A 25,434-nucleotide genomic window follows, 5' to 3' on the forward strand; every position below is an offset into this window, starting at 1 on the left:
TGAATTCGCTTCGTCCATCTGGTCGCCCCATCAAGAGTACTTAATTTCAATGCTAGAAGCAGTACAAAATAGAGTCGCTCGATTCATTTCATGTAGCTATAACGGCCATTCCAGTATAACAAAAATTAAGCTAGACATTCCCCTCCAGACGTCAAGTAGTCGTCTTTATGTTTCTCTTGTATGCTTATTACAGAAATATATCCAAAGCGTAACGCCATCCCCACTGCAACTTAAACTATTACGCACATCCAGGCGCCTTCATAATCACCTCAGCATTGCTTTGCCACAAGCCATCGCACTTTGGAACGCTCTTCCGGATACCGTTGTTTCAATCACTAACCACGAACCTTTCCGCGAGCGTTTGCATGATGATTTTACGAACTGACACTGTATAACGGTGCATTTTGTTTTTGTTCTGCTCCCTGTTACTTTTCTTTGTTCTTATTCATGCTCATCCCCTATTTTGTTGTGTAATCCCACCACTCAATGCGCCGACCGGAGCCTGTGATGTACCTTTAAATAAACAAGTCAGGATGCTTAGAACGCTGGATACGCCACTTGCAGGAATATTACTTTAAAATAACATACAAGGGTGGCAAAAGTCATCACGACGCAGGCGCATTGTGCCACTGCCCACTCTCGCTCTCTCCCGGTAATGCACCGTCGTCTTCCCCATCAAGTTGTTCCGGCGCTATAGCTGCCTCACACCAGCTCTCGTTAACGCCCCTGGACCACGTTACGCTTTCATCATGCTCTGATTTCGTCTTGCTTCAACGAGCCGACTCCTCCTGCCAAACTCTCATTTATCGGCTTAGTGGGTTCGCCGAGCCCACTAAGGCGCTAGCTCAGTGGGACGCTAGCTTCGACAATTCCGCCTTCAAGATGAGGTACTACACCGCTACGTTTACCACCTGACAGGTAACCAGTGGGTTCTAGTCCTACCTCGCTGCCTTCGCCTACGAGTATTAGAGGCATTCCAGGAACACATATTGGCTCGTCACTTAGGCTTCCACAAGACCTTCGACCGCATCAAGAGCCGCTGCTTCTGGCCTAGCTTATCTACATCGGTAGCGAAATACATTGGCTATTGTGCGTCATGTCAACACCACAAGCGCTCGACATACCCTCCTTTGGATTCACTACAACCTCTCCCTTCCCTTGCCCGGGCGCACCTTTTGAAACTTTTTGACTTCGGTCGACCACTCACCAAGATATGCCGAGACTGCACCTCTTCAATCCTGTACCACTTCTGTGGACATTGACTTTTTCTTGCACTCACTCGTGCCAGGGTCTCCACTCGTTCTTCCGAGTGATCGTGGCAAGGCGTTTAATTATTTCCCAAATTCTCTAGGTAGTGGATGTAGTAGTGATAAACTTCATTCATAAGAGGGATTGGGTAGGGGGGAGGTGGCTGAGGGTTCGGGCTCAAGTAAGGCCCTGGGCCTTGGCCTTTTCCGCCCAGTCCACCAGTACAAGCTGTCGGTCGACGTCCCCGGACCTGAGCCAGGCGGTCCAGTCTGTCTCGCTGCTTACCGGGGGATGAGAAAGCGGGACCGAAGTGGATTCGCACATTATGTGCGTGAGTGTCCCTGTTTGCGAACAGAGCCTACACATGTCGCTTTCATCGCCCCCTGTGATTTTATTGATGTACTTTGGGTGAGAGTACATGTTTGCTTGGAGTCGCCTAAATGCGACCGCTTGCATTTTATCGAGTTGTTTGGCCAGTGGCGGAAGCTTGCGACGCCTCAAACGATGCCTATGGGCAACTTGGTACGTCTCGTAAGGAAGTTCTTCGGGCCACTGATACCAAGCACAAATCTACTTCTACCTATCATCCGCAAACCAACGGACTTACCGAGCGCTTCCACCGCATGGTGTCTGACATGATTTCCATGTATGTCCGTCCTGACTACATTGACTGGAATAAAATTCTTCCTTTTGTGACATTCGCATATAACACTGCTATTCAACGGACTACCGGCTATATGTATATATACGACCTCCTTCTTCTGTATTCGACAGAGAACTCTTTTTTACACCTTCGTCGCCTAACGCGTCCCTTCCAGAAGACTTTGCTGCCCGAGTTGATCATTGCCGTCAAATCACTCGCTGAAGCACGAAATCTACCCAAGTTGAGAGGAAACGTTGCTGCGACAACAAACGCCGCGACTTCAGTTCTCGCCCTAGAGACCAAGACCTGTTTTGCACTCCAGTCCGAATTCCAGGCGTCTGTGAGAAGTTCCTTCCACACTACATTGGCCTATACCCCATTGTGCAAAAAACTTATGCAGTGAACTATCTCGTCTTCCCAGTACACCCCGTCACTGGCCGCCGTCGCCTGAATGCAGACATTGTTCACGTCTCGCGGATGAAGCTCTTGCTCCCCGTTTAGATGCTCTCTTAGCTGCGGCCAGGCTGGCCGCCTCCAAGCCGGGGGGGAAGTTAGTGTAAGCACTGTAAATGTACTTCGTTTTCATATGTACATAGCCATCACCGTCCCTTATCTTCTGCTTCTTCGCCCCTGAGCTGGCGGCTTTTCTTTTTGGAATAAAAAGCGCTTGGCAGCTTGGTCGGTCTCTGTCTCATAATATTTGTATTATAGAGAAAACACGGTAGAAGGGGGGGGGGGCGCAGCACAATGCAGCAAATAATGTCTTCAGCTGTGAGCTAATTCACTGCGACAGCAGAATTCTCCTACTTTGGACACAACCATCTTATGTTTCTTTGCCTGTGTTTCCCTTAAATAAGTTATAACTTAAGTAACCTAAAACAACTTAAATAACGCTCAGCCGATACAGAGAAGTGGACAAGAATGTAGTGATTCTATAAAGCAGTTTGATGTGGGGAGCTATGTGGTTGCATAAAAATGTGTTGGTTAATTCAAAGTGACAATTCGTAAACATGGTAATGATATCTGATATTTAAACGATAATTATAAAATATATCATATTACAGAAAGAAAAGTGTGAATTAGATAAATAAGTAGTTACTTTATGTTGTTTGCTATGCCCGCGTTTCTCTCTACCATAGTTGCGCATTTCGAGGAGTTCGATATACGCACATGGACAGACTTTAGTTAGCACTCTGACTCCCCATGTCTAAATGGGCTAAAATCATTTAGTTCAAGTGTAGAGCTTTATTGAACCTTTTCTTCCCATTTGTTTAGCCAAAGGCTTACTTATAACTTTTCTCTTTGCTATAGGCGGTTCAACATATTCCTATATGAATATACTTCATTCCGCCTTCTTGCTGCATTATATTTTTTTCTTTCGTCTGTTATCATGATGAGGTTGCGTTGTGGTCAATGTCGCAGAGTATACAAGTTTCGAGAACTTGCATAAGACAGTCTGTGTTTACGTTGATCACTAGGCGAACATCCAGGCACCTACCTGAGTGAAGTTTCAGCCTTTAAGTTACCTTTAAATATTAAAGTTCCTTGCACCACTTCTTAAATTGCTTGTATACATCGGCTTTTAAGCCGCCAGGGATGAGGAAGTTGCTGTGTTAAAGATTTTTTTTTTTTGCTTTTAAGGTTCCAAGAGTCGTTTTGAAACCTGGGGATCAATCAAGTCTGAGGCGGCAAGTTCTACTAGAACTGATGTCACGAGCGAATTGACGCAGTGCCACCTACGAGATTTGAGCGACTTCTTTCCTGAGCATCTGTCGTGCAGCACACTTAGCAGCTGTGGATCGTGGGAGCTACCGCGTAAACTAAGTGGCGTAATCGCTGCGCCGTGCTTGTTGGCATTGACGCCGTCGAGGCTTTCTTCGTTGTTTTCCGCCAACCGCCTGATTCTCGGCGCATACATTATAGTGGGTATGTGCCAGGTTTAAGGCCGATCGTAATTTTTGCAATGTACGCTTTCTTTTTCGCACGGAAGTTGTTTTCACGAGCATAGCAACGCAGAATTTCACGTCAGCACACCGCCGTCTTGTCAAGAACAATTTCTATACTATACATGTAATGCCATCTTCGTCCACTACAGTATTGCTTGTTCTGGTCTGACTTTTTATGGTCAACCTCCTAGCCTTTCACATCGCTGTTGAATGTATTGAACAGGAATTATCCAGAAATCACTTAAAGAAACCCTTCAAGGACTGCAGGCCGCACTGCGGCATGTTTTCTAGGAAAACTTTACTTCAAAAATACTATGAATCTGCGATCACACTGTCAAAAACGTGTATGATGTTATTTTTCATTGTCTGCCTGGTCACTGTGGCATTCTCGGCAATTATCTTGCTGATGAAGCTGCCAGATCTACTCATGATAACCCACACAATATACTCATATCGCTATCAAGAGCAGAGAGAACCAGGAAACTTCAACAAATTGTTGGCGACATAACGCTGGCTCTTTAAACGACTCCGGAGTATTACAACCATCGTTTCTGCAGCCTTGATCCATCACTGCAGCTACAATTAACATCAAGCCTCTCTCGGTGTGACATTATTCTGCGGTGCTGCCTACGAGTGGGTGTCAGCTTTCACAAATAATACACCTCCCTCATTGGAATGGCCGACACCACTATATTAGACCACTGTAACAATGAGGAGACCATCGAGCACTTCCTCTACCACGGTACCCGCTTTGACGTCCAACGTCACTCTCTTCGAAGCGCACTCATCAAACTGGGCGGTCGAACTTTTACAGGGCCAAATATACTGGCGCTTGGCCCCATCTATCAACGAAGAAAGCTACACGTGCTTTAATAATTTTCTCAAATCAACGGACCTCAAAAAATGCATTTATATAGACACCCTTTGATAGTGGACTATCTCTCTCCTCTTGCCTTCTTTTTCCTTTAATCCCTCATCCCATCTCTCCGCGCAGGGTAGCCAACCGCACGTTCATCTACTTAAACCTCCCTCCCTTCTTTTGTTTACTTCACTCTCTCTAGCCTCTAAAATACATGCATAGGTACCACCGCTCTCAGAGCACTGCTGCGCGACAGTGTAGTGGTTTACACGTCCGACCAGCCAAATGCACGTCACTCTAGCAACTTGACTTTAAATCCCAGGGCTGACGGCCGGTTGTGGATATGCCTTTTTCTTTTTCGCTCTGTGGATATGATGAGGCTGGAAATGACAAAGTAGCCTGACGACGGCAAAAATTTTTCTGTGCCGATGGAATGAACGGATTGGGTGGTCAAGCAAAACCCGATTTCGAGCCCTCATCTGCTGTCGGAGTAAAAGTACAACTGCATGGCGTCACATAACCTTTCCTTAGCCCTTACAACTCACGTCAAACACTAATATTCTTCTGTAAATATTTAAAATTCAACGTGTACTTACATGCACTGGCAAAAGTGGCAAAGCCCAGCAGTAAGATAACAGTAAGCGAGTTCATGGCTGAAATGAATACATCAAAAGAAAATTGCTTACTGACACTTTCAATAAACCTCGAACGAATCTAATGCTCAACTTAACACGCGGGATATTATTTTACTGTCTTGAACATGTGAACCAAAAATTCTAGTGTAACATGCTGTGAGAAATGCAATATAAGAAAATGCGGATCCCGTATGCTGTGGGATTTGGCTCAAGCGAAGCTTTCAATGGTGCCTACAAATGGTGCTTTTTAAAGGTGCTTACAAAGAAATCTGCTCTTCTTTAACAATCATTTGCATGTATAGAGAACTCGACTAACTTGGACGAATTTTCACAGGAAAATATGTCGGCCAACACAATCTTGTGGCGCTTGGGCATGCGGATCCCGCGCATGACAACGAAGGAATGACTACGATAGAACGACTACGACGGTATGGCGACCTTAAGATGACGAAACGTTCTGACCGAACCCCTTTTAGGATACATGCCAAGGTTAATGCGATTGGCATTGAAGAAATGTAAGGGACACACCTTAAAAGATGTGCAGAAACGTGTTGTGTGCGTTATGTGTATCCAGCCTGGCTTCTCTCTCTTGCTTCTTCTCTGGACAAGCTGTGCCATCTGGCGGCACCACTCCGAAGTCCGCTTGTGGTGCGTGTTGCGAATATGTATTCAAAGAATATTGGCTGAATATATATGATGCGAGTTTGGTACCGCCCAACACTGGATCAATAGTAAAGGCTGTATTTTTGGTCACTGAAAAACGGCATGTACCTAGTGGTCCACGTTGACGCGAATGAAGCTCATGAGCGGCACGTACCTAGGAACCTAAGTTGGCGTCGAAGAGGTTTATTCAAGTCGGAACATACCCAGTTGCACCCTATTGCCAGTTCACAAGTTGGCATCAAAGAGATTCATTAAACAGCGGCACATTCCCAGTGCCATAACCAGTGATAGATTCAAGGGGGGGGGGGGGGGGGGGGGGGTTGCGATCGCCCCCGGGGATGACCACCCCCTACCGCCCCGCCCCTCCGCTGCCTTCTTATCGGGCAGCCGCCTGCCTGGCAGTCCCCGCGCGAGTTCTTAGGATAACGCGATCGGTGCGCATGCTCCATGCGACAAGTGCTGTTGTGGCGCGCGTTTCAAAGGCTTCCCCTGTGCGCGCTGCAGAGAGGGCCCAAGGGCCCGACAAATTCTACAAGCGGTAGCGATGTTGTCATGCTATTTTTCGTCTTCAGATTTTAGACCCATATTCTCCTATGTACGAGTAAAATTCCGCGTCATTATTAGGTATTACCGTAAATGCAGAATAATGATTGTTTGAATGAAATGGCATGGACTACATCTATTGTGCAAAAAAATATGGTCTTCGTAACTGCAACTCTGTCTGTGATGTAATAAGTTCACACTTAACCAGCGCAATTATCAGTTTAAAATAACGTTTATGAAATGCGATTCACAAGATCCAAAGATGAGTGCTCACTTATTCTAACAATGGGATTGTGTTTGGTTTCCTCATAATGCGTTGAGAACCAATCTTCGTGATTTAGAGATTTGGCGTAGTAAATTAAGGAGATAGCCGAAGCGTGGTCACCCATAAAGCTTTTTAGTTCTCAGAATTCTTTACTAGCGGGAAACCCGATTACAACAAATGATTGACATGACTTAACAAACAATATTTGCTAAAGTCGGAGTCCTGTAGTAACTCCACAAAACAAAGAGAGGCTGCTCGATAATACTCGGGACAATTTTGCCCCCGTTTTTCAACGGCCCACTTTTCGAGACTCTATACACCATGCCATTTTATTCTCTTCGCTATATGCATTGTGAATTTGTTTGAATTTATTCATTTTTGCATCTTTTGTTTGTATCCGTTAAGAAAAGTTTTCTATGCTAGGTATACGTTGAAATTTTGCAGTATGTATACTTCTACATCTTGATTACTCCCTCCCTTTATTAGCTGGTGCGTACGCCTTCTTGATTGCACACTTGTTAAACGTACGGGCACAGTGACCGATTTAATGTCCGGGGGCGGAAATGCTATTATGTATTTTTTATATGATGTTACAGCTATTGTGCTCATTCGCGATACGTATGGGCAATGAGGTCTGTACAGCAATAATACGACACTGCTTTTATCTCGCCATCCTCAGTTATTTTGTACGGAGAATCTGAAATAAAAGACTGACTGATTGATTGAATGTGGAATGATGAAGACGAAATGACGACGATGGCGTGACGATGCTGGAATGATGAAGACACGATTTGGCAATGGCATTGATGTCAGTGGGATGAATACGTTGGAATGACATTGAATAAGTAAGTAGTGTGTATGCGTGTGTGTGTGATGCTTGCGCGTGTGTGTGATGCTTACGTGTGCTTATGTGTGCTTGTGTGTGCTTGTGTGCGCGCGCGCGTGTGTGTGTGTGTTTGTGCATGCGTGTGTATGTGTGTGTGTTTGGGCGTGCGTGGGTGTGCGCGCGCGTGTGTGCATGTGCGCGCGTGTGTGTGTGTGTGCGTGTGTGATGGTCCATTAATACACTAGGGTCTAAAGAGGGAGACGGCTATTAAAAGTTATGATTCCTCCTATACATATTCAGTATTTATTTAGTCATTACGAAAATGTACCGGGAACACCCCCCGCACAGAACGAGAACCCTCTTATTGAAATTCAAGTTTATTTGCATTCATCTGACAGCCAAGTAATTCAAACTGTGTGTTCCGAGTGACATAATATTCTGTACGCCTCATTGTGAGACTGAAAATCTAATGCAGTCATTAACAAACGCTCCTGGCTTGCCTCTTCTTGTATGTTTTGATGTGATTTTATATAATATTACATAAACGGCGTCCATCCGATCACATATAGGCCAGTAAACACGTGAAAGAACATCAAACGTAGATTAAATCATTATTTTTAGTTCTGGTCCGTTTGTTTGCTAATAGCCTCATCTATAATGCACCAGAATAACACGAAACGTCTAAAAGGTTCGCGAAAGGTGCAGCAACAGGACGCAAAGACAGCCACAGTTGATGGTTCAAGCGAACTATACATGCAGTATTCTCTAAGTGATACGACAACGATTTCGCTTGCAGATTTCTAGGAGGCATAGGAGTATTCCGTGAGAAGACGGCGTGAGGATTCTACTACGCCAAGCCGTCTCCCGTCTTCATGCTTATAACAGTATGGCCGTAATAAAAAAACTGCCTTTAATGTAGTTTTATGCGAAGCATATTACGAGAGCTCAACCCAGCTCCTCAGGCGCGGCGGTGTCGCCATGAAACCACGTGACACCGTGACGTCACGACAGAGAAGAAGTGGCTTTGGCTCAACTCTTGCAAGACGGGCTGGGTGGGAATCGAACCAGGGTCTCCGGAGTGTGGGACGGAGACGCTACCACTGAGCCACGAGTACCATGCTTCAAAGCGGTACAAAAGCGCCTCTAGTGAATGCGGTGTTGCCTTAGAAACGAGCTGTTTCTAAGGCGTGCGTCTCTTGCTCAGGCGCACATTTCGTTGCCGCGCCGAACGCTGCTTTGCTCGACGCTCACCGCGTCCAATGCGGGGCGCGTAGTCGCTGCCCTGTAGCCCATTGTCTTACACCCTTGGCGGGTCGACGGGAACGCTGTCGCGTTCCACTCTTGAAGGCGAAGCAGTAATGCATGAGTTGTTTCTTCGTCTAGCCGAACCAAATATAGCCAAGCAACAGCAGTTCACCAGGCTAAACAGTGGTTCAACAACTAAAATAAAGGCTAGTATGCTTCGCATCCTGGGCTTAACCTTACCTAAGCCACAGCCATTTTTTTTTTTGCAATGTTCTTTTGTCACGGGTTGATACATTTCATTCACTCGGCGATTTTCATACGCCAGAGCTTCTCCATAGACATGGACATAACTTCGTCGAACGCTGGCTTGCACTCAGTGAATGGACACGACATCCGGCGGATTAAGCCGCTATTCAGCCGTAATGTTTTGCAAGTATTTCTTTGCTCTCATAAATGTCGACTGCTGTCAACAATTTCAGGAATGTGTGAACTTTCGGAAGTAAGTCTCTATCACGTTCGACGAGAGCATTCGTCGCGTATAGCGTGTGAGTTCTTCTCCTTGCACAGACTGCCATTTCGACTTCCAGATATCCCACTACCCTTTTCAGATAAGGACAGGTGCCGTACTCGTATCTTTAACGGAAACTTGAAAGGCGGGCTGCACACCATTAAGGTTACCCTGAGCCCGTGCCTTGGTAGGACAAATTTACAATCCTGTATATTGTTGTTGACCGGTGTCCGACAGTTTGAAAAGTGGCACTGGAGAGAGGTTCACAGATAATCGATATAGCAAATGTACGAGGCTCCCCTGTAGTGCTCCTTTACAGAACAAAAATAATTGGTCCAATATTTCTGTGTGCCTACTGTGAACCCATGGCATTTCGCCATTCACTCTTAAACCGGTCACTCTACGTGGATCCAAAACCAAATTAGCCTGCTTGTATCGAGAGGCAAAAGTAAGCCGCGAAACTGGCACTAAAGCCTCTCTTGCCCGCGGGTTGCAGCGACGACTTTAGCGATAATGTTTATGCCTGCCTATGACAATATGGACAGGAAGAGAGCGGTGTTGATCAGAGAGCAAATGGAGATATACGATATTTTAATTAAAATAAATTAAAATTTTAATTGAAATAAAATTTAACAGGAATGCTGCTAGGCAGGCCATGTAATGCATACGGCTCGTTGACTATTAGTGTCACAGAATGGGTGCCAAGGGTGCCATGGGAAGGGAAGCGCAGTCAAGGAAAGCAGAAAATTAGGTGGAGTGATGAAAGGTGGAAATTGGCGGGTGCAAGCCGGAGTTGGCTAGTGCCAGATAGGGCTAAATTGAGATCGATGAAAAAAGCCTTCATCCTGCGGCGTATATAAAAATGGGCCGCCGCCGCCGCCGCCGCCACTGCTGCTGCTGACGACCACTCGACGACGACGATCATAACATTGATGACAATAAGATGGTGAAATAAGTTTCTTTTCAAGCCTGCCAGTGCGTACCACTTGCTGGAGACAAATGAGGGTATCACCGCTTGTACTTTTATTCCTTCTTGCACTTGCGAAAATGGGCGAAGGCCTCGTTCTCCTCCACTCTCCTCCTTTCGAAACGTGCATCATATCTTGTATTCTGAAACCCTCCCCCCCCCCCTCCTCATAAGGCATTACTCCTTCTAGAGCCCACGAGGTTGTAAATAACTTAAGATTAACAATAAATATTGGGCATTTTTGCCCCAACGGCGATGCATTGAAAGCGATAGAAAGTTTTAGCGCTGCCCTGAACGTTCTCAGCGGCGAAGAATATGAATGTCATGACGGTTTAGGTTCTTAGCGGCCGCAGAATATGAGCATTGGCAGTATACAAGCGACCATTGTTGCGTGGGCGCTATCAGAGCCGTTCAAAAATAATTTCATTGTAGAGACTTCGACGCCTACGTGGACTGTGATGTGCCGTCGCGACGATTCAATCTTTTTTTTTCTTCTAACTTCTTTGAATTTTCAATGCTATTTTTCGAGTTGCGTCGCACTGTATGTTTATCGGTGTTCTCAGCGTGCAATTTCCCGCTGCTCCTTTTGTGTAATCCAGTGCATTAATTACTAACACAAACATGACCATATGCCATGCTTTCTTTAAATGTGCTTCTTACCGCTGCCTTTCCACTCCACTGAACTTGCCAGTATCTATAGTATCGACAAGTTCATACACTAAACCGTCATGACATTAGTCGGGCAGCGGACTCGGGCGAGCGTCTCAGTGCGCGTTTTCAGAACATCGCAGAACGGGCGCCGTAGCAGAAATCTTCCTCGCGTCTTTGCTTGCTGCATACCCTAGTTGTAGCCGATTACTGTTTGCCGGTTTTATGTTTTGCGAGCCAAGCTTCACACAGCTTCGTGTCCTGCGGCTACGTGCGAATAAGGCTGACACCGGCCTCCGTTACGTGCGTCCGGCCCTGCGGCACCGAGCAGTAGCCTACCATGTCGCGCGCCTTCAAAGGCAGCCATTACCTATTGTAGTGCTTTCAAGCGTTGTAAAGGAGACACTCGAAGCGGGAAAATTTCGCCTCTAAATGAAAACCGCAGCGTACGAGGGAATTTAAGCTCGTTTTCAGCTCGCTTCGGCGCGCCCGAAGCAGCCGACGCGGCCGCTATGTCCACGTGATCCCTCCTAGCACGTCACGCCGACGGTGGCGCCAGCTTTTCCAGTGGTGGAGCTCGAGGCCAATAGCCGGCGCGGATGCAACGGACGCCGGGGCTTCATTCAAAGCGGCGGACATTTTGGCCCGTTCAGCGCTGCCGTAACGCTTCCTGCCAAGCGCGCCAGGCATGTTTCAATGCCACGTGTCTTCGTGTGTGTGTGTGAGTGTGTGTGCATGTTGGTGCCCACGCTTGTCAAAGCGCGGCAGCCGGGGAGAGGAGCTCCCCAACTGTGAAGCGAGGAGGTCTGACCGGCGCCGGCCCGGCGGATGCGTCACTTCTTGTCTCAACGTGTCTCTCAGCGTGTCCGTGCCCCGCCGTCACGGGCGCCTCTCGCAAGCCGTTCCTTTTATGAAAGAAGGTCATGATCATTTTCATAAGGAATGGTTAAATACTTGAATTACATTTATTTCACCTTCTAACTAGAGGTTTTGAATGATTACCATGTCTCGTCTATTGACGTAGCTTTACATACATACGAACATGCAAACTACGAGTTAACCAGAAGCGTCACGGGAAGCCGTGTGTAATATGCATACCAGAGTGCCTTGATCTCGTTTAGGCTTATTGAACTAAGCGCTGACAGAAGAATATATTTCCAAGCTCTGTCATGCATCAACATTTTGTTACTCCTTAAATATTTGTATTACTTTTTCTTCGCCTTCGATTTAGCCATTTCCAAGAATCAACATGTCTCGTCTTTGCAGGTCGCTTTGCATACATGCGCACATGCAGACAACGAGTTAACCAGAAGCGTGACGGGAAGCCGTGTGTAGTAGGCAAAGCGGAGTTTCTTCATCTAGTTTAGGCTCATTGAACTAAGGACTGACGGGACAATATGGTTCAAGCTCTGTCATGCATCAACATTTTCATACCGCTCAAATATCGGTTTTACTTTTACTTCGCCTTTCATTTAGACATTTTCAAGAATTACCATGTCTCGCAGATATTTAAGCTGCTCTACAGACATACGAACATGCCAGCTACGAGTTTACCAGAAGCTGCACAGGTTCTTTTGGCAAGTATGCATGCATAGAGGCGCACTCATTTTTCGTTCACTGATTTTTGTTTTCGCTGAGCAGCTAAAATAGCCGCGGTGTCTGCCAACGTGTTCATTGCTGTGTTCACATCGACGCACCTTTTCTTGTAGAGGCGACGCAATGGGAGTGTGTGCGCCAGTAGGTCCGAGGAGCAAATTATTGCCATTATAGCTTGCCATCGCCAACAGCAACGTAGAGCATCCTCACTGGTGCAGCGTTTGCAGTACTCGCCAGTTGGCAACGGCCTCAAGAACTTAAGCCAGTGTGCGACGTTCGTGAGTCTCAAAACTAGATAACACTGTCGGATTGTTCGACCCGTCGAAGGGAGTCATGTTTCTAGTAGCCTCATATTGTACGTGTTATGATCAAAGCGCAGTACTTGCAGTACAGGCTCCAACGAGTGCCCGAAGGACAGGCCACTTGGACTTGTTTAAGTGCGACTGACTTGCATATCGTTTCTCATCTTTGTCGCTTTTCCTCTGGACTGAGTACGGAAAACTAGTTATCCGGAGGGCACCAGGGCGTTTCCAGTAAATGCAGCTTAGCCATCGACTTGTTTGCCAACAAGCTTTCCGATGTCGCGTTGAGCTCGCACCAGAAAAGTGACGGACCTCCTAGAGCAGCCGCTCGAGGATATCAAGTCCAATCGTTCCATTTGATATTTGGTATTTTGGTTTCATGCAGAAGCAGGGGGCGAACATCCGCCTTGAAGAGGTAGCGATATGCTGCATGATGCAGACGCGGAAGATAGATAGATTTTCGTGTTTTTCTCGTCTAAGGGCAGCGCATAAAACATTGCTGATGAGGTGGCTTGTTTGTTATGCGTAATTGCGATTTGCAGGCTTTCTTGGGAGCAGGAGTGAAGAACTTATTGATCCATTGCAAACTTGCTTTCTTCATTATTCAGCGAACACTTTAGGACTGCAAACAAAATATAGTTGTCGTATACTTTCGGTGTAAATTGCTATTCATAATTGCGAGCTTCATGTTTTAAAATGCGTGTCGCTCGACCGCACCATCATTCGTGATGGGGAAGCGCCAAAAATAATGGATCACGTTTGTTCCAACTCAGGCACGCCTCAAAGGTGCCATAAAAGAGACAGTATTTGTATTTCATGTATTTCATGGTGACACAAATGTACACAACAACAAATGCAGCAGGAGTTTCATCAGCATTGTGCAATTGCAAGCTAAGAAGCGAACTATTCGCTTAAGCCGTCGACAGCATTTCGTGAGCGATTTTGGCCGCTTACAATCACTGTCTTGCCAACAATGTGGATGGGGCTTGCGCTCAGCCACCGTTCATGTTTGCGACAAAAGTGACTGGAACTCATGAAGCACCGTACGCTGCGAATAACGTACGAAATTCGCCCGGCCGCATGGACTGCGCGAGTTAAAAGAGTAGCCGTTGACGCGGGAACCAAACACTGACGGGCGAGGTTAGTCGGTGCAGCATAGCATTCGCATTGTGAATGATGTCCAGAGCACATAACGGCTCCTGTTCAATCGTCATTACCAGAAACCCGGATATTTTGTACATGATAGAGTACTTGTTTATAAGTAGTCAACTCATTCACTAGGCTTTACCACCTCCCAGGTGCCTAGAACCGAATTGTTTAGGGACTTTCGAGAAGGCGCGATGGTGGTGCTAAGTGACGCCGTGGCACGTTAGATCCTTGGCCCACACCAAGCGCGCGTTGTCCAACCATGTCCAACGCTGGTTGTGAGATCGGTGTGATGTCTCAGCAGCGGGTTCAGTGTTTCTTGGCGGAAAGCCGAGCAGTAGCGGCGTACGCCCTTTTCGGCAGCGTCATCACATCGCACATGCAGCTTTATTTCACGGACGTTGAAGGAGGTATTGTTCGTGTTCCTGGCAACGACTTAATTCCCGTAAGACAGATAATGCTCGAGGTGGTGTTTGCTCACAACCGTTCACGCGACCTTGAAATGAGGCAGCTCATGTTTTCGGTAGCGTTCAGCGCGCTTGTACATGGCTTCATCCCATTTACTTTTACCGCGGATATTAAGACAATTATTTCGTAATGCTGTGGACCTAACGGAGCTCTAATGACATTACATGGTCTGCCAGAATTCCACGAAGTAAAATGCAGAGATCCTTGGGATTTCATGGTACTACAAAAGCGTGATAAACACAGAAAAAATGGAGCTTAATACCGAACCTTGTGGTGCCCAGCTGCATCTCTGCTTTTTATTTTCACTCTGTTAGATTTAGCAATGGGACGCATACTTCTGGGAAAAGTTGGGATTAATATATGAGGCAATATGCGTCTACACTGAATTCACTGCAACACACTGATGTAGTGCGATAACGCAAAGAGTGGATTGCAGGCACGGGTAGTATGATTACCCGGGTTCCAGCTGTAATGTGTTCGCTGCCCTGAAGATCTTGCTGCACCCGTTTTATTATGATCTCAGGTGCTCCCGAAATCTCCATTTGCTGGCATTTTTATCTTCACATGCTAAATTGTTACACTACAATACATGCCTGTATTGAGGTTAAGCTCACTAAAGTTGCCGAATGTTTTCAGTGTCAGACCTAACAGTTATAAAATGGCATGGCCAATATACTAGCCCAGACTCTCCCTTTAACAATTTCATTATGACTATAAAGCTAATCTCACACCATATAAAAACAACGTAAACACCTCAAGAGTTCATAAGCAAGAAATACACGCATGGAAAGCACAACTCTAGTGCCAAAAGTGTGGTCAAGTGCCTTGCATACTCCACCGCCACACCTTAAGTGCTTTAAAATTACGAATATTTTAGCATTGGTGCAGGTTGATAAGACTTACTTCGATGGTGGTTGCTTTACAATGAGAATAATAGTATTAAGTAAGGGGAGGTAAGCGACTTGTTTTCAGCTTGGTTATGCAAGCCACAAGGTTCCTTGCAAAACCCGAAAAGGGTTCTTGTTTAGGCATGCTGCTTGCGTCCTCTAATATAAACACATGTAATGTCAGCAGGATAAAGAGAAGCTGAAGCCATAGAGGTTTTAATGCCCAAACTCGTTTTTTTCTTCTATACTCCTTACAGCCTAAACATTACGCTCTCGTCACAGCATCCGCATAGCTCGTTGCCATATTTTGCGACGAGAGCAGTGCGCCCTCAGAGCGAGCACTGCTTTCGAGCCTGTTCCGATATTACTCCAAGAATTAATCAATAGTTCATATTTTAAACACTCAGTATGTCACGCCTCTAAGTAAACTGCTTTGCGCTGCAACACATAATACTCGGCTAGAAAATAATCATGAGCAATTCCACTCTGTGAAGGTGGATGACCAGCGAAGCTGCGTACCACACGACAAACAGGTTACATCGAATTTTGAACAAAGGGAGAAACGAATTTATTATCTTTATCGGTGGTCATCGTGACCGAAGGTACGCACACATTTATTTTGATACATCCGGGTTCATTAGTGTTTCACATTCGTCACATACATTCGCGTTTTCATTTCGCAATATATCTTGAGGCAAAGAATTTGAGTACGAAATCACCGCACCGACTGGCAGTGCGCCGGTTCTGTCAGCGCCTTTGCAGAGGAGAGAGGTGGAGTATGGGAACGCTGGCATGATGAGCGGCACCGGAGCCATCTAGGGGAAAAACTCAATGCCCTACCACTCTGTGAAGAAGGATGACCAGGAAAGCTGTGTATGTGGGCCCCTTATTGACGAACTGTACCTCCGCCGCGGGTCGGCCCGGCATTGCACTTTATTGGGGAACGGCCCACGTATGAGGAGTGCTTAACGCCTGCTTCACCTGCACCGCGGGTCGGCCCGGCCCTACTCTATCTTTGGGATCGGCCCACGTATGGGGAGTGCTTAACGCCTGCTGCACCTCCACCGTGGGTCGGGTTGGCATTGCAATGTCTCCAGGATCGGTCCACGTATGAGTTTGTTTCTTACGACACGAAAATTTCCTTGAATGGTAGAGTTATACAGCTTTGCTGTAAACGACGACGATGAACACGCGAGCAGTGGCTCGAGCCATTGCTTATGAATTATAGTTTTTTGCTCACACAGATTTGTTGAAGGACCTGAAAAATGCACGGAACCCTAGCCATAATTAGCTCTGCTATAATTAAGCTAGTACAATAAACTATTGGAAGTAGCTAAAAATAACAAAAGCTACTTGGCTAAATTTTCAGCTTCTGAAGTTGTTTACTATTGAATTAGGGCAAGGAAGAAATTCCTAAAGTAAACGTAAGTTTGTATTGTCTGCAAACAGAATTTTAATGTTAAGAAAATGCATGAAGTGGGTCCAGCCTCATAAAAACGAGAAGTGAGGTATTACGATAAAGGTATATAATCAGTTGCCCCTCAAACACGTAGATCCAAAGCAATGTTCAAACCTAAGTGATGCCAAGCGCGTCCGAGTTGGTGAGGTTGCAGCAGTATCAAATTACACGAGCACAGCATCATCGCCTGTAGAAGTTAGCTCTAGGTCAAAGATCAGGGCGATGTGGGATGCTTTTTAAGGGGGAAGTGTTGCTTAGAAAAGGTAGTAACTCCATTCAATGTCCCTGCAAAGCCTGCAACGTGTGGCCGGGAGCGGTGTCACAGTGGAGCATCTATTCTGGGGGATTATCCAAGAATGAGCCCGTCCTCTGTTTCGCATACGCTGTGCAGAATCTTTCTACTAGACCAGACATGCCAGCAGCAAGTTGTCTATTCGTGTACATAACCAATGGCCCAAATTTTCAGAAATAGATATGGCAAAAAAACGACAACTACCATGACCCGGGGAAGCGACAAAGAATGTGTCGTTTAAAAACCGGTAGGTAATGGAACCATGGTGAGTAGGGAATAAATTTAAAAAAGCAGAGTTGTGATAAATTTTGCATAGCTTGAAAACTTACATTAGTCATTATTTGTACAGAAAGAGTGGCTTCTCCTATACGATAACCTATAAGGTAACAGCGATCTCCAGCTAACCTGCCTTGTTTCAGTGATCACCATGCTATGCCTGCAGATTTCTTAATAGTACCATGCTAACATCGCCTCTGCTGCCCTCGACCATATTTACCCACTCCCCTTCTCAGGCATTCTGATAAAATAATAGTGCCGAATGTCTCGTCTTCCTGTCGCATGAACACATCGCATGATTTATGATCTTGGCTATATATAGTGAGTACTGAGAGGTATAAGTGTAAGTAAGGTTAATAAAGACTAACAAAATCTGTTAATTGTGACACCGATTAATAGAGGGTAATTAGGAACACTTAGGCTAATTAAAATCAATTTATGTTAATTTTCAGACTTATCAAAAGTTACTAAGGTTAGATCAACGGAGCCTAATCAAGAATGAAGGGTACCTTGAGATTATTTAGACCTAATTAAGCAATCTTAATTACTAATTACATATATAGACGTCGTCGTCCTAATTTTACCTAATGTTAATTAATTAAGTAATCAAGCAAATGTCGTCATTATAGAAATAACTAAGCCTGAATAATAAATAACAAAATAATTACGTTTATTTACCTAAGCGTACATTTCACTTAATTGCACTTATCTCCTAAACCACTCCGAATCAGCTGACGTTTATTCATGGTATGGGGAGGGGGTAGCCAGGGCTCCGTACTGCAAAAAAGTACGCAGCAACTCTACTGGAGTTGTCAAAGTGTGCGTAAGCCTACCCCCAAATTTAAGTTGGCCCACCCCCAAATTTCACCTTGACCCACTACCAAATTTGAGTTGGCCCACGCACAAATTTCAAGTTGGCCCGCCTCCAAAGTTCAAGTTGGCCCATCCCCAAATTTATGTTGGCTTACACCCGAATTTCAAGTTGGTCCACCCCTAATATAGGCTTTCCCGTGGATTTTCTGTGGACCCTATGTATCTGTATGGTTATTCTCTCTAATCAATATTTTTTTTCAATTGTTCCTCATCGCCTATAAAGCTACCAATCATCTACATTTACACTATTATAATGATTAAACGTCTTAACTTCGCACATCGCGCCTTTTTGTGCAGATACAAGGCATTACAATTTTCGCGTGGCGGACAGATCTTGCTGCAGTACTCGCCGAAGAATGTTTACGCATTAAAATGTACTGGGAGTGCCAGTTAACTAGCGCGCATATGTTGGTCCTTCCACGTTTCCAATGTGCTTACATACGGAGTGCGGTTTGCTAGCAGCAGACGCTGCGTTTCAGGCCCCGCCTGTTGCACATTCGCCTGGCGTGGGAGGCAGTCCATAGCCGCTTGCCTATCAGCCGTGTTTGCGTATTCTAGCCGCCCGTAGATGGTGCTACAAGAAGACGTGCTTCCCCTTGCTGCCTGTTGCTGGCGCTATAAGCAGCCTCCGCAGAGCACAGGCCACGCGCTCGCGTGTTCCGTTTCATAAAGGACCACCCTGCACCTTCAAACTTGTTTTAATAAAACATTTACCACTTATTCCTTAAAATCGTAGCAGAAGTACAACTAGAACTATTACAATATGTATGCAACAACTTCTGAATCTTTTTCATCCGTGTTTATGCTTTTGAACCATTATCTTGGCGCCCACAATTGTGCACACAGTGCTTTGCCCCAGACGATTAGTTCCCTCAGGGTTTTCTCGCATCTGACATAATATATTTTTAGAGCGCAGCTCTTTGGAACCCGTTCCCGCGTTTCGCGTCGCCGTCGCCTTCAGCCTCGCTGTAACCAAGGTCATCATCCGCGCTCTGATCTAGCTGCGCTAAGGTCCCTCTATAACAAGGTAGCACACACACTCGGTACAACCTGACTGATGTCAGCAAAGGGCACTTTCTTCGCGTTTCCGTAAAGCGAAAGACGACGTTCTTCTTCAGAAAACGAAAATCAACGAAGTGCACCCTCCTAGACGAACGAGGAAAAGACTACGCCTGTACACATGCATACTTACCGAAAGTACCTGTGCAGCTTCTGGTAAACTCGTAGCTGACATGTTCGTTTAGGCTTGCAGACCTGCTTAAATAGGCGGGACAAGGTAAAAATTCAAAATGTCAAAATGGAAGGCGAAATAAGGTCATGCTTCATGACCTTATTGATAAGGATAATGACCTTATTGATAATGCTAATAATAATGATTTAGCACAAAAATAAATGCTCGTGCATGAGACATAGTTCGAAAACATTGTGACCTTTCAGCGCTCAGGTAAACAACCCTAAACGAGGCACGCCGATATGAAATACTAATCAAGACTACCTGTACAGCTTCTGGTTAACTCGTAGTTTGCATGGGCTTATGTACGTAAATCTGTTTAAATATAAACGACATGGTTATTCGAAATATAATATATCACAGAACTACTAATTCTAAAAATTCTTATCCAGTTTTTTCACACATCTTATGATGCACCTCACCAAATATGCCATGTGTTTGGCGCATGATAGCCTGTGTTGCTTATGCGCCATAAAACCCAATACAATACAATACAATAAACGAGAAGAAATGGGGTTAACCGAGGGGCCCGATACAATACAATAGTTATTCGATATGTCTGACTACAACGCGAAATACAAGTGATGCAAATATTTAAGCATGCCTTGTGAAAACGGTAGTGGCTTTTACGTTTCATGTATGTTTCCTCCTTATGCCCTGTGTGACGTTTATGGTTCCTTGTCCTTTATGTGAATTTCACGAAGCATGCTTTGTGTGGTACCGCTGTTTTACTCCTCCTTTGGTATGATTCCAGGGTACCGCCCTAATCTTTCCTGTAGGATGTACCCTATGCGTTTACGGCAGTGTATTGCCTGGGTGCGCTCTCTATGTTACCTGGCTGTGCATTCCCTCGAGGGCACAACCAGGTACCTCAGAATGCGCACAGTGATTGTTAACTCGCGGTACCGATAGATCATCTACTTGTAAGATGTATTAACTACCGATGTATCTAGGCGTGAATAGAGGGGAGGGGGTGCACTTGCCTTCCTTCCCATTCGCAGCATCCCACCAATGCATTGACTGCCAGACGCCATGAAAAGTGCAGCTTAAGATAAAGATTCATGGAGCGAATTAGCTCTCACGACGCGCAACGATCGTGCGGTGGCGCGATGTGGTGTGCTCGCTGACTTGCGCTACACGAAGCGAAAAAGAGGCGGACGCCTCCGGGGGCCCGATTCACCACGTTTCTGCGAGAGTACATAAATGTAAAAACTGCTAATTATGTAGCTGTTGTGAGTGTTATCTTGGTGTCATAACAGCCTTTACCCTGTGAATAAATTAACATGCGTAACGATTCGGTCTATATTACGCCCGTAAGATTTCTTTGCAGGCTTCAGCGGTAAAAAACAAGCGCTGCCACCTCCAATGCTCCACTGGTGCTGAAGCCAAGTTTCACCATGACGTAGTTCGAAAGAATGTAGTGAAGTGGGATATTTATAACGTTTCTGGTACCCAACGTATAAAAATTAATGAATGTTAACAATGGCAGTCGAACTCACAGTTAACGTGTGTGAGGTAGAAACGCTACCACTGCTACACCACAAAACCGTGGTTTACGGACGACGTTTTGACATGGTTGCTGTAAAGGCGGTCAATTGCCTTCGCGAGGCTTTTTCCTAGTTTTTTGTTTCAGACCTCAGCCATGTTGAGATACCTTTCCTCTACCACTCTGCGCAAATTACCCACAAAAGTTTGCGAACAGGTGCAGTACCTGCGGTCGCTGCTAAAAGTGCCTCTCTTTTCAAAAGTGCGTCTGATTGCTCCTTTGACGTTAGCGTGCTTCGAAGTACTGTGTCGCGGATCCCGCAAATGCTTTCTGTGGCCCAAAACTGAATTCATAATTGTCAGTTGGCTAGGTAGTGGAAGTTGTGTTCGAAGCATGGCCGTCTTTGTTTGTTTCCGCGTGCATCTAAGCAGTAGGCCTCTTTCACTTCTACCCAACTCTTCAGCTGCCGTAGCCAGCCATTGCCACGTTTGTCGCCTTTGCTTGCTACGCTACGAGGGGAAAAGGCTCCACCGATTCAAAATGAGGCCACATATTCTCGAAAACATGACACTTGGCGCCATAAGAAGCGTGTACATGGGCGTGGATCACGCATTAGTGCTCGGTGGGTCTCGTAGGTGGTGGTGGTGAAAAACGTTTATTTTGCTCTATTTACGTGTGGATTTAGCCGTTCTTCAGATGGCATCTTCCATCTTGATTTGCAGGGTTGGGGCCCCTAGTCCAGGGCCCCATTGAGGGTAGCTGCCGTGCGAGCACGCCTTACTAGCCCTTGCTAGACTTTCAGGATGTCGCTGGAAAGCACCCTCTCCCACTGTTCCGCACTCGGGTTTTCTATTATGGTATTTGCTTCTGCTTTTTGGCAGGCCCACGTGATATGATATAGCGTGGGTTTGTCCCCGTACCAGGGGCATGTGTTCTCATATTGTGTAAATTTTGTTTAGTGTGTATAAGTTTGGGTATGTCCCCGTTTGTAGTTGCCGCCATATTACGGCTTCTTCTCTGTTTAGTTGTTTGTCTGGTGCCGGATATCTCATTCTGGCGCCCTTGAAGTAGTTTAGCGTGTCAGCGTATGTTTGGCCCACCGGTTCTGGGTCCTATATGGCGGCAGTGTTCTTGGACTCCAGGTTTGTTGCGTATCCTCGAGCTATCCTATCTGTCTCCAGATTTCCCTCGACACTTGTGTGTCCCGGTATCCAAACTATCGCGTGTTTGCTTTGCTTGTCTGTGGGTCGGCCGTTATAACGCAGAATGTTCAGCGCTTTGCGGCTGATCCTGCCATTCATGTAATTGCGGCATGCTGTTTGCGAGTCTGTTAGAATCGTTAGGGATTTGCCTAGTCGATAGCCCTCCACTGCCGCTACGGCCGCTTCCTTGGCTTCAAATACCGTCCAGTTCCGTATTGACGCGCTGGTGATTTCTCTGAGGTCCGAGCCAATCACCGTCGCCGCTTTATGCTTATTGCCTTCTTCTGTTTCGTTCCGGGCGGCCAGTGTCCTTTGCACGTACTCTGCCTTCGCCTCCCTGCGTGCCTTGTGCAGGTTCGGGTCCATACTTCTGGGTATTGGCCAATACCGGTACTACCCTGATGGTACTGCGGTACTCGTCCTGGATCGTCATGTTATCTTGTACTTCTCGTAGGGTTGATTCGCCGCGCCGTACCTGACTAGAAGTCTTCAACCGGTTTCAGTTTGCTGTAGTCTTTGGAATTGTGCGATCCTTTGGGCTTCTCGCAGTTCCTCAAAGCTGTTGTGCAGCCCTAAGGCCAGCAGCTTCTCGGTCGACGCTGTTTGGGGTATTTGAAGCGCCGTCTTGAGTGCTTTCCTTAGGATGGTATGGATTTGCTGGATTTCGCTTTTGACACAGTTGTAGTACGGTAGGCTGTACAATGCTGCCAGCATTGGTCCAACCATGGCCCAATGCTGGCAGAAATTGGTACCAATATTGGACCAATGTTGGCATATTGGCAAAGTGCAACCCAATCCAATGCTGGCCCAGCGTTAAAGCCAAGATTGGACCAATGTTATGCCAATGCAGCAGCCATTGTGCTGCCAGCGTAGGACCAGCGTTAAAGCCAAGATTGGACCAATGTTATGCTAATGCAGCAGCCAGCGTAGGACCAGCGTTGAGCCATATCGTTGCCGTTATTAATGCCAGCTTTGAGCCAATGCAGAGCCATTGCACTGCCAGCGTAGGGCCAGTGTTGAACCATATCGTTGCCATTATTATTGCCACCTTTGAGCCAATGCCCTTTGCATGACGAATATTTTATATACGCTGGCTCTAGAGCACGCAGCCATTCTTACCGCAAACCTTTTGTTAACGGCATTTTTATAGCAATTGTCCCCATACCGTCTTCCTCAATAATAGCTAGGAAAGCTCGACAAAAAGATGTCAAGGAGCAGAATTCGTCTATACTTGCAGATAATAATAAAAGAATACTGAAATCGAGTTTTATGACCGTTTATTTGCGAATAAATTTTCACAAACAGGCATTTTCCGTGGATCTAGATGGGTGACGCTCGGTTATCTTCAACCAGTTTATTTACAGGCACTTCCCCCAGGATAGGAATTGGGCAAGGTGCCGAGGACGGTGGGCTGGCCAGGGGTTTCAGGGCAGGGAGCTGACGTCGGTAGGCAGGTTGGTCAGTGCTTGGATGACGGCGGGCTGATCAGGCCCCGAGGACCACGATAACGCGGTGGTTTCTTTGAAATTGCTACCACTTCCCATAGCGACTTCACCATTACTTGGAGGAGATGCTTGCACTGTAAAATAAAAAGAAATATTATCAGAGATGTTGGTATGACACATGTATGCGGCAGTGTTTTCACTTGAAAAATCGCTATACCGCGACAGTACTATAAGTCTGAGCAGAGAGTTCGAAGGGGTGAACCAAGAAACTTTCTTGCAAGATATTTGTCAGGTAACGCTTTTTAATATTTCGACATATATGGCATATTTCGTAGAAGGCGTAACAGAATATATAGAACAAACATAAAATGCGCAGGATCCGTCCGCCTTGTTTACACTCCACATCTAGTCAGCGTAGCACTTTATAATTAAAAAATTGCAGCAAAACCTGCTACAGCACAAAAAACCTAGTTTCAGACTGTCTAGACAAAATGCGGCCTTCGTGTGAAATTTTTAATGTCAAAACCGAGTACTTTCGTCAGGAAGCACTGGCAAAAGAGGCATTTATTATACGAAAAGAAAGAAATACTGCCGGCTGGAAATGATGCTTGACCTAGAACAATGAGAAGAAGCGCGGTTCCTCGGCATGACTAGCAGAATCAGGCGGGAATCAGGCAGGATCAGGAATTTGGGTGAAATTCACAGAGATTTATACGTGTTCTCCTCCGGGCACTATTCAAAAGCTGCGAATAAGAAATAGCTATGTAATTACAAGCACTCTACATTAGCCAGGGCTGTTTCAGTAATATATATACCGCGTGATATTGCTCCTTATAAAACTTATAACATGCGCAAAACAAATGCACTCACCATTGTAAGATCCATGCTTCTGTGTATCCGAGTTCACCCCACATCGAAAACGGTAGCCACGAGCGCCGACTTTATTTCTAGTTGTTCTTCCGCATACATTAATTCTAACACACACAAAACTTCGTCGCCACATTGCTGCGTATTTCAAGATGTAGGCTTCTCAGTAGGAATAACAACCGCAAGCGAGTATTTTTCACGATAGGAGTGCGCTGACAAAAACGCACAAGACGGCAAGTACTCGGGCGGTGTTGCACCCAGTCGGCGTGCTAGCGATGCCTAGAAGGAGAGAGTGAAAGGAAAGGGTGAATGAAGAAAACGCCGTAAACGCCACTTCTCCCCCCCCCCCACCTGGCCTAGCCCGACCGCGTTTTATGGGTGGCAGCGACGGAGGGAGACGAGGACAATAGTGACCCCGCCACTTTACCCCGTGCTTCCGAGAGCAGCCAATTCGACACAGCAGCTTATAGCTGTCTGAGCGCTTGACTCATAGCATTGACCAGGCTCACGTGGGTGCGTGGGGGAGAGCCAAGTGGAGGCTGAAGGACGGAAAGTTAGGTCGAAAAAAAAAATCCGGAATGCGCCCTGCCAAATACAGGCAATGACAAGAGGTTGTTGACACGGAAAAGCCAAAACCTGCAAGTAATTTTTTTGTCAGGGGCATTCATACAAGGAGCTTACTACACATGCATGAACAAATAAATATATTGGAATAGGAGCATGATGATTATGTCACCGCAACATGCCATGCATGCTAAAAAAACAAACAAAAGTTTCAATAATACATATGCGCTCCATCTCGATGCAATATAAAACGGTTTCATCAGCTCTGTGGCATTGTAATTCTCGATTCTCCTCAGAATCCTGATCGTCCAAAGCCGCGGAGCGTACATGCAAAATGTACAATG

At 45.9% G+C, this 25,434-nt stretch overlaps 1 protein-coding gene across 4 annotated transcripts in view; it reads right to left on the reverse strand.

The window, feature by feature from the left end:
• LOC139047354 (uncharacterized) overlaps window positions 1-25,434 on the reverse strand; it is a 121,673-nt gene that overhangs the window by 20,778 nt on the left and 75,461 nt on the right. For 2 of the 4 annotated variants that reach the window (XR_011507111.1, XR_011507112.1), the window contains exons 1-2: window positions 5,860-5,951; window positions 5,293-5,349 (exon numbers count right to left, since the gene is read on the reverse strand). Coding sequence is in view for 1 of the 4 variants with exons in the window: in XM_070521179.1 (XP_070377280.1) it covers window positions 5,293-5,349 (57 nt within the window). In the remaining 3 variants the exon portion in view is untranslated. Of the gene's footprint in view, window positions 1-5,292; window positions 5,350-5,859; window positions 5,952-25,434 lie in introns of those variants that run through there. The other 2 variants (XR_011507113.1, XM_070521179.1) reach the window with 1 other exon arrangement.

Source organism: Dermacentor albipictus, chromosome 7 (genome assembly GCF_038994185.2).
Source record: "Dermacentor albipictus isolate Rhodes 1998 colony chromosome 7, USDA_Dalb.pri_finalv2, whole genome shotgun sequence".
NCBI lineage: Eukaryota > Metazoa > Arthropoda > Arachnida > Ixodida > Ixodidae > Dermacentor > Dermacentor albipictus.